Source organism: Dicentrarchus labrax, unplaced genomic scaffold, assembly GCF_905237075.1.
Source record: "Dicentrarchus labrax unplaced genomic scaffold, dlabrax2021, whole genome shotgun sequence".
In the NCBI taxonomy this organism is placed as follows: Eukaryota; Metazoa; Chordata; class Actinopteri; family Moronidae; genus Dicentrarchus; species Dicentrarchus labrax.
Window position 1 is genome coordinate 13187971 of NW_026136706.1, and position 10159 is coordinate 13198129.

The 10159-nt window shown below is 39.3% G+C and overlaps 1 protein-coding gene across 4 annotated transcripts; it reads left to right on the top strand.

The window, feature by feature from the left end:
• Positions 1-920: 920 nt before the first annotated feature.
• On the top strand, positions 921-9810 carry arsh (arylsulfatase H). Of its 4 annotated transcripts, none has more exons than XM_051403083.1 (11): positions 921-1042; positions 1947-2102; positions 2352-2473; positions 3287-3409; positions 3773-3975; positions 5301-5521; positions 6154-6290; positions 6528-6665; positions 6837-6996; positions 7437-7558; positions 9073-9810. In XM_051403083.1, exons 1-11 carry the CDS (start codon positions 1038-1040, stop codon positions 9480-9482), a joined length of 1797 nt encoding a protein of 598 aa, XP_051259043.1. In that variant the 5' UTR covers positions 921-1037; the 3' UTR covers positions 9483-9810. The 4 variants fall into 4 exon arrangements, with proteins under 4 accessions (XP_051259043.1, XP_051259044.1, XP_051259045.1 ...); XM_051403084.1 differs by having other exon boundaries at positions 942-1035; XM_051403085.1 differs by having other exon boundaries at positions 957-1042; positions 1933-2102.
• The last annotated feature ends 349 nt before the right edge of the window (positions 9811-10159 follow it).

A 10159-nucleotide genomic window follows, 5' to 3' on the forward strand; every position in this document is an offset into this window, starting at 1 on the left:
GTGTTAGTGTCTGCGGGATAAACATATTCATAAAAATACCAGAGGTGAAAGATGAGTTCAGATAATTTACTCAAGTGAAAGTACTTATACCCCAGTGTAATGTAATACTGCATTCAAATTAAAAGTAGTTTAGTTAAACAGAATAGTTATAGATATATTGATTTACTGTAAAATGACAGCAGCAGTTTAAGGTTGCTGGTTCAAGAAGCATCACCTGTTGGGTTGTTTAACCCAGTGGTCCCCAGTCAGTGGATCAGGGACCTCCACGGAATCACAAGATACATAAAGAATCACAAAGCAAAAAGGTTGAGTGGTTTAAACTTCAGCAATGAGCAATTCTTCATGTTCTATCATATGTGAGGTTTTGACTGATGATCCCATCCTTACTCAGGATTTTCATTATGAATACATCCAAACTGTGCTTAAACAAAGTACACCCTGGGAAAATATTCTTTGGACTGAATCCAAGAAACTTTAATAAGACAACATTTCATACAGTAGCCTATTAGTATGGATGGGAAATAGAACAAAACAGCAGGATAACTGCATGTCAGCATCAGCATCTGGAAACTAAAGCAGAAGATGCCAACTATGGACTGTGAGGTGCATCCTGCTGACGTTCCAGTGGTTTCTAATATTTTTTGTTTATGACTCCTTAAAATGAAAAGCTGTCTTTCTGAGACCTTTGTGTGGACATGAGTTGTAAACACTTCACATAAAAAGCCGTGTTTATTTCTAAGACTTCCTCGCTTGAATATGTTTAGGTACCTGAAGTAGTCAAAGTATAGTAAGCTATTTCACAAGAAAAAGGGAGAACATTTTTACTACCTTGAACCGTTTCAGGGGCCCCAGTGCGCTTTTTTTTTCCTGTGCGCATTTACTTCACACATTAAGGGAACCGTGGCTGTGCGCCGATAAGCCAATCAGTACTGTAGAGTCAGAGAGGCGGAGCCGGTGTCTTCAGCAGACGTGGAGGGAAATGTACTGCGAGATGTGTGACCTCCTTGTAGATTTATGAATCAGTACACTGTGCAGGTATGAGGTGAGTCCCCTTTGGCTTTTTAAAACAACAGCACCAGCAGAATGAAATAAAAAATACAGGAACAAAAAACTAAAGGATGCGACCACCTGATGTCGACGATTTTCCCCTTCAAGACACTGCAGACTGTGTTCACACTTAGTACCTCAGCTACAGTTAACGTTCATACTTATTAACTTAATGTTTACCTAAACAGTGCGACATCAGTCTGTACAGTACAGTTTATTTGTACGTACTGTCAGCGGAGGACACCGATCATTCCTGCTGTGAAAGGCAGAGGTCCCTGCGATGTTTATTGGAGTACTTCCTCAGTTCTTGGCAGTGTGCCATGGTGCGAAGTGAAAAGGAACCAGTTGGACTGAAAGGGCAGTGAATAGTTAGGGAACAACTGTAGGGCAAAAACTGGAAAGTTGAAAAGCAGTTATGGAAGAAGTATTCAGATCTTAACCTTCTGTAAATGAGTGACATATTTTATTTCATATTTAATGGCTTTCCCTATGTTAATGAGGATGAATGGGTAAACATAAGATTAACAGCCAGTTAAATCAGTGCTCTGTACACGTTGCAGGACGTTTTATGTAAGAAGTAGGATCATTTTCTCAGCTGACAAAGGATCCCTTAATCCTTCAGTGTCATAACATTTTAAATTTGGAATCACCAAATTTGGAGATATGAGTCTTTCTCTGGACAGGAAAGGAATGAAAAAGTATATGATCTAGTAGCTAAAACTGTCAACAATATTTCCCCTTCAGATGTAGTGGAGTGGAAGTATAATGTTGCATTTAATGGAAATACAACAAGTAGGCTTACCTTAAGTACAGTGCTTGAGTTATATTCCAGCATTATTATTTATTTTTATTTTAAGGTCAATTAAATAGCCAAAATGACTTTAGTCTTTCACCATAAGGTCCCTCCTGTTGGAACAGCTTCTCCTCCCCCTGCTCCTGGCAGCAGGGAGAGATGTCACAGGGGAGAAGGTGGACAGGAAGCCAAACTTTGTCCTGATGATGGTGGACGACCTCGGCATCGGTGATATAGGTTGCTACGGTAATGATACTATCAGGTCAGTCCAATATACTGTCAGTGGTCAGTCCTAACAAGTGTGTCATGGTCTGTGTCTTTCTTTCTCTTTCCTTTTTACTCACTCATTCCCTGCTTCTATTATCTCTGGTTCTACTCTATATAGTCTATTTCAGTATCTCTGTTTCTTGTCTCACTCAGATGTGCTGCCTGAACATTTTATGTGTATTTATTACATTATCTACAGTATATGTCTCTGTTCTACCTATTTACACCTGTTCTGTCCCTGTAGGACTCCCAACATAGACAGACTTGCTTCTGAAGGTGTAAAGTTGACTCAGCATATTGCAGCTGCTCCCCTCTGCACTCCGAGCCGGGCCGCTTTTATGACGGGCCGTTATGCCCTCCGCTCAGGTAACAGATAAACATCCTGGTCGTATTTATACAGCAATGATTGACAGTATGTTCCATATTTGTTTGTCAGGGGTTTAAGCTCTGAAGGGGCTGAAACCCTATTGATTTTGTGACAGGTTATTATTATTAGTATTTGTATTTGTCTGCTGCAAAAGCTCAAACTGCTGTGAGCTAGAATTAGCTAGAAACATGAAACCTGGCCCAATAACTCAAAATTATCCAAGAAACAAGAGCCCAGGTGGCCAGATGGTGGCGCTGTAATTAAGGCTCAAAAATCACACACAAATGTGCTCTAGAAAAAAACCTTTTGTACCACTAAAGCCCTTCTAACTAGATTGTCTGCCATTTTGATTTTTTTTAAAGAAAATATGTTTTTTTCATTGGACAAAGCTTATCAAAAGTTGCACTTGTTGATATCTTATATAGTTTTCAAGATATTGACAAATAAACTTCAGAAGGGCCATGGCTCAGCACATAAATAGACATAAGTCAACAACCGATGGGCCAGTCATCACAAAACACAGGATATGTCAACATAAGTAGATGAAGTAGAAGAAACATACCTTGAAAGTTTCATGCGAGTTGACCACTAAGGGCCGCCACAAATGCAGAGAATTTGTGTGGAATAAATCAGTCTATAAACCAAAAATTGTGTGTCCAATCATCACAAATCCTGTAGAATAATTTTCATAACAAAACTGAACCACGTGTGTACAACTAATTAGAAATGTCTAATTAGGGGGGCGCAAACCCCAGAATGGCAATAGCTTGTGGCTATATTTCATTTTATTTTTGCATGTATCTGTTGTCTAGGAATGGGTAGCACAGGCCGTGTGCAGGTGCTGCTGTTCCTTGGAGGTTCAGGGGGGCTACCACCCAGTGAGACCACCTTTGCGAAGAGGCTGCAGCAGCAAGGATACACCACCAGCCTAGTGGGTGAGATAGCATAATGTGACATTTCTCCTGACCCGTCCCCAGGCAGCAGAGAAAGGGCAGTTATGGACACTTCAGCAGGTCAGATGGTCAGAATGACACTTGTTTACATGCTAGATGTGTGTGTATATAGAATAAAATTAAAATGTGTGTGTTTAGTGTTCAGTAGTTTAAAAAGTATGAGGAAAAACTTAAAATTTCTTGGGCCCCGACAGAATACAAAAACCATTTGGGTTTGTATTTGGCAAGTAAGAGAAAGATGTCCAGTTGTATGTAGGATGTTGAAATTTGTCTTATGCATCTTCCTGTTTCTCCTCTGTCTCAGAGTGTCTGGTACTCCATCTGTTTCTCTCTGTGTCTCTGCAGGTAAGTGGCATTTGGGCGTGAACTGTGAACACAGAGGGGACCACTGCCACCATCCAAACCAGCATGGCTTCAGCTACTTCTACGGCCTGCCATTCACCCTTTTCAATGACTGTGTGCCCGGAGAGGGGAATGATGTCCTGGCAGACCTCCAGCACACACTCCGAAATCTCACCTTGTTGCTTGGAGTTGGACTTTTCACTCTGGTACGGTTGATTTTGTGTCTGTTTACCGTTTATTTTCCTCTCCTTAGAAATTATCACACAAAGGTCCATCTAAAAAAAGACACATAGAGGCACATATTATGAAAATAATATGGCTGAGCTAGGAAACAAAATCAACAACCATAGCAAAACAAAACTGAGAGATACGTTTGGATTGCCAGGCGAAGAGGAAGAAATTGGGAAACAAAGACTTGCTGTACCATTCACCCCAAAGTAAAATAACAAATGCGTAATCGGTTAGATATGAGCCACAGGGTAGAAAAAAGGATTGGGAACAGAAGCTGCAATTGTGAAACTCAGTCACCTTAGCCAGAAACCTGTTTTAGGGGAAAGTAAAGTAATATTGAAACTGCCTGTATCTAAAAAAGAAGAAAATATGAGTACAACATAAAAAACCAGCAGGAAGTCATAAGTTTATAAAACTGTTTTCAGATCGAAACTGAAGTTTTTACCTACAGTATGTATTAAAAGGACACAATGTACTAGTTGTTTTACTTAGTGAAAATAAATAACTAACTTTAGCAATGGTTTGTGATAACATCTAGTGGCAACATCATGGAACTACATCAGAATCCAACTCCAGACAGAGAATAATATGAAGTATCCTGGTACCAAGATATTACATGTTCAATGCAATACAGTGCAACAACCCTGCAATATATAAATAATATTGCAATATAACCGTGGTATCCCTGTGAAATATGTTTTATTGTCTAAGACAGAAGATATTGCATATAATGGTCTCATCAGAATTTTTATAACCTCAGAAAAATGTCTGTATGTATGTATGGAGACAACATGATTATTTATACTCGTATAGATAGTCTAGGACTTTTGGCTCTTCCATAAAATTTAATTCTTCAAAAAGATTTAAAAAAGATTAATATTGATGTTATGCAAAAACATGTTACCTAATCGTTGTTGTCGGGCGGAAACCTCATGTGTCCAAAACCATTACGGTTCAGGTAATGGACAAAATAATTGAACACTGTGTCACCAAAGTTGGTATTGATAGTTTTATTACTTTTGATTGGTTAAATACTTGTGAAACCCACAGAAAGACATAAAAGGTGACCAATATGAATATTTATGGCAAAATATGGATGTTTTACCCTGACAGTGACGTATTATTATATAAATTACTGTATATAATTTTATTTATATTGTTTAATTTTTGTCTTTAGGGTGTTGAGTATATTAGTGACTTAATTGAAACCAAAGTGCCCAGGCAGTTTAATTCATACTGTATCTGGCTGTGTACTCTGCAGCAGTGGTTTCACTTAGTGTGCTGGTGTGTGTATTTTCAGGTGTGCGTCCGTGTGTGTGGCCTCCTTGAAGTTGGCCTGTGGCTCCTGGTAGCACTATTTTGTCTCGCTATCCTAGCAACCGCTGTGTGGTATTTTCCCTTTAAACTCCTCCCGACCTGGAACTGCATCCTCATGAGGAACCAAGAAGTGATCGAACAGCCGATGACAGTGGAGACACTGCCCCAGAGGTTGCTGGGAGAAGCACAAAATTTTATAAAGAGGTAGGAATACAGGAGCAAAACAATGTGTTGTTTCCTGTTTTTTAAAACAATTTTGGCATCATCAGAATAAACCCTGCTGGGTAGCTTTGCAATCTGATCGGAGCAGCTTCATATTTTATTTACATCTGTGGTTTGATTAGGGATTGACTGCTTGTCCATATCACGGAGACAGCGTGTGTGAAATTGTACTTTTTATTGAGTACTGTCCCTCTTGGATGGATCTCTTGATGGAGTGTTATACTTTTCAGAATAAGGCTGGCACTACTCTATTTCTCTTTGTCATCAAATTCCATAAAAACGATAATGTTGATTAGTCTATCTCTCAGTACTTTCTTAGTCTTTCTTACACTGTTTGTGGCACTCAGCCCAAAGCCCATTTGTTTCTACTGAAGATGTAAATCTTAAGAAATGGTCCAAAAATATATAGTGTATTTAATTCAAGTAATTTCCTTAAACAGGACATTGTACTATTATCAGTTGTTCTTGGGATTAATGTTTATATTTTATAAAGAACACTTTTATATTTATGTTATTTATGTTTTATTTTATTTAAAAATACAGTAATACTCATGGCCACTGAGTATTACTTTATTTCTTTCTGTTATTTATCTCTCCTCTTCTCTTCACTACAGGAATGTTGATCGTCCTTTCCTCCTCTTCTTCTCATTGGCCCATATTCACACACCGCTCTTCAAAAACCCCGCCTTTGCTGGCAAAAGTCGCCACGGTCGTTACGGTGACAACCTAGAAGAAGTGGACTGGATGATTGGTGAGTGAGAGCTGTAAAGTCAATGTGCGAATACAGGCTTGCATAGTGTAACATTTCACGAAGGTGTAGACGTCCCATCATCACTGACACCTCTGTGTACTGTATAGTGCTGTTCTGTGTATGTGGCATTTCAAAGTTATGATAACTACTGTCTCTATATGTTGATGGAGTTTCTACTCTCTCACGTTATCTATTACCTATCTCACATCTCTAATGCTATATTAAAATGTTTTCTAGGTAAAATAACAGAGACGGTGGACTCCCTTGGCCTAGCCAACAGTACTCTGATGTACTTTACCTCAGACCATGGTGGACACCTAGAAGATGCTGATTCGCTGGTCGGCCAGAAAGGAGGCTGGAACAGCATCTATAAAGGTAGACTTCATCAATAATCTGAAGGCTAAAGCATGTAATAGGTCACTGTAATAATTCTGAAAAGTAGTCTATAGTCTTGGTTAAATGGTAAATATTCCACAAAGTGTATCTTTTTTTACTGCATAAATAGAGATATGTGCTGTGTAATTTCTCGTCATCTCCCGTCTATAGGTGGGAAAGCTATGGGGGGCTGGGAGGGGGGGATCAGGGTACCTGGTATTTTCCGCTGGCCTGGCAGACTGGCAGCTGGAAGAGTAGTGGATGAACCCACTAGCCTCATGGACCTGTATCCAACACTGAAATATTTGGCCAAGGACACACAACCAGACAGGTACAGTAAGACTGTCTAATGAAGGTCTAAAAGCTTCTGTTATGTATGAATACAATAGAACGCCAAAGACCATACAATTACAGATGATAATTACAGTGTGGATCCAAAAGTGCCTCATTATCTGTAAACAACCACAGCTTTTGTTTAGGGGAAGGCTGCTGTGTGGACACTGATTTAGCTAATTTAGCAAGCAGTGTAGGTGGCAAATTATTTACTTATTATCCTGACAAAACAATGTTGTGTTCCAAAGACAATTACTTTCCTAATACTGTAGTTAATAATTACAGTGTGAGACTTATCATAGAGCAAAAGGTCAAAAGTGTATAATCTTTCTGCATGTGGTGTTGTGGTAATGCTCTCTCCCTTGATTTTAAGGCGCATCTGTAATTCACTTTCTCCCTCTTCCCTCTTACTGTCTCTTAATTGTACCTTTCTCCCAGACAAATAGATGGCTATAACCTCATGCCACTGTTGGAGGGGAAGGTAGAGCAATCAGAGCATGAATTCATGTTCCACTACTGTGGAATCTACCTGAATGCAGTACGCTGGCACCCACCCGGAAGTAAGTTCACACATATAGACACAAAGATGCATTTAATTATCTAGCAAATACACCGATCAGCCATAACTTTATGACCACTGACAGGTGAATTGAATAACACTGATTGTCTCATTATTATGGCACAAGTGTGTGGGATATATCAGGCAGCAAGTGAACATTTTGTCCAAGTTGATGTGTTAGAAGCAGGAAAAATGGGCAGCGTGAGGATTTGAGCGACTTTGACAAGGGCCAAATTGTGATGGCTAGACCACTGGGTCAGAGCATCTCCAAAACTGCAGCTCTTGTGGGGTGTTCCCGGTCTTCAGTGGTTAGTACCTATCAAAATTGGTCCAAGGAAGGAAAAGCGGTGAACTGGAGACAGAACCGGCCATGGCTCATTGATGCATGTGGGGAACGAAGTCTGGCCGAGCAGCCGAGCAGCCGAGCAACTGTAGCTCAAACTGCTGGAAAAGTTAATGCTGGTTTTGATAGAAAGGTGTCAGAACACACAGTGCATCACAGTTGGTTGTGTATGGGGCTGCATAACATTATGAACACCAGGTTGCCCAGGTGGTCATAATGTTATGGCTGATCAGTGTAAGGTCTGATATTTAATTTGGCAGAAAAAGCCAAACTGTACCTAAACTGTACTTTACTATCAGGCATTCACAGCTAAACTAAAAAGCAGCTTAAGACTCAAGCTAAAACTTGATATATTATAATATGTGTATATGTGAATGAGTGCAGTAATATGGTAAAAGTCTACAAGTTCTGTAGGTGTAGTCTCTGTTGTTTTCTGGCTTTTATAAAACTTTTAAGATGAAATTGAATAACAAAACCTTTGACAGATTTCTAACCAAGAACTCTGATGAGGGATGGCTGTTGTCTGATAGTAGCTATTCTAATTCCAGCTCTGCTTACCTGGTGTTGAATCAAATCTGAATCTGAATATTTCCATATTATTTTGACAAGTAGAGTATTAGGGCCAGACTTAGAAACATTTTATTTTTATTTTTTTTGGAAATTACGCGAGTCATAATATTACGAGAGTCATAATGTTACGAGAATAAAGTCATAATAATACGAGAATAATGTAATAATAATACAAGAAAAAAAAGTAGTTTTTATGAGAAAAAAGCTTCGATAGAGTTATCAAGATCTGACGTGACCAGCTCAACCAAACAGCAGCCTCAGCCTGAGCCCAGCAGCCGCTGTTTGTCTCAGTCAACAGGTAATCTAACGTATTGATAAGTTTGTCGTTGACAGTTCTCATAAAATTACTACTTTATTCTCATAACATTATGACTTTATTCTCGCAATATTATTACTTTATTCTCGTAATGTTACGACTTTATTCTCGTAGACCTAATATTATGACTTTATTCTCGTAATTTCCCCCCCAAAAAATAATTAGTATGGCACTAATATTCCGTCGTAATTTTGTGATCTGTACTATCCAAATAAAGTGGAACCAAGGATTTTACTGAGCTGCCTCTGAATATACTGTAAACATGTGCATGTGTGTTTCCATCCAGGTGACTCTGTCTTCAAGGTGCACTTTTTCACCCCCAACTTTTCTCCCCCGGGAGCCGGTGGATGCTATGACACTAAAGTCTGTCTTTGTCATGGAGAACATGTGACACACCACAACCCACCACTGCTGTATGACCTTTTCCAAGATCCCTCAGAGTCCCGCCCACTGACTCCTAATACTGAGCCGCGATATGCTGAAATCCTTGAGCAGACTGCCAAAGCTGTGGTGAGACATCAAAATACCCTCACAAAAAAGCAGGCGTCTGATGACACTCATTCACACCCCAATACAGATGCAGATGGTGTTCAAAGCCAGATGACATGGGACAAGATTCTGTGGAGACCCTGGCTTCAGCCCTGCTGTGGGACTTTTCCATTCTGCGGGTGCAAAGAAGACACGACACATATTTAAGGAAAAAAATCCACCAGATAGTTTTATGAAGTTGAATAGCTTGGTGAAGCTCCTTTGGAATCTGTGGCAGAGTTTTGACATTTTTCAAGATCTAATGTAATACTGTATTTTCTGTGATTCAGGGTGCATTCAGGAGCATTGAGTGTTCTTTTTTTTAGTGTTAGAGCATTTTAAAGATGGGTCTTGAAAAGATTTGGAGTTGGTGTAAAAACTGACATGCTTTTTTGGTCCTAAAATTTAAATTGCTGGTACAGTGGAATTAATTGTATTGTAATGACATTTGTTTTTTCAGTAAATTTAAAATAAACACAGCTAAACTAAACTTAAATCCAAATGAAGTCACCCAAAATTGACAGATATGATTGCCAGGTTGCCACTGAATACCATTTTGGGTAATTGGCAATCAATTCTTGGCCTTTGGTCGCCATCAGTGGCAGCCACTCTTACATATAAGGAACAGGGACAGCAAACAGCAAAGCCTGCAGCTCAATTCCTTTTTCTTTCTTTCTTTTTTTTTATATTTGTGGCATTACTGATAATATTGTTGTTACAGTTGGAACCAAAACCAGACACCATTTGCATGTAAATTGGTGCATTTACTTGCAGGCACGCAGGCATCTGTTTAAGAGACAAATTAAGTTGTTTGACTGTGGGGTGAAAGTTCAACTAACCCAAAG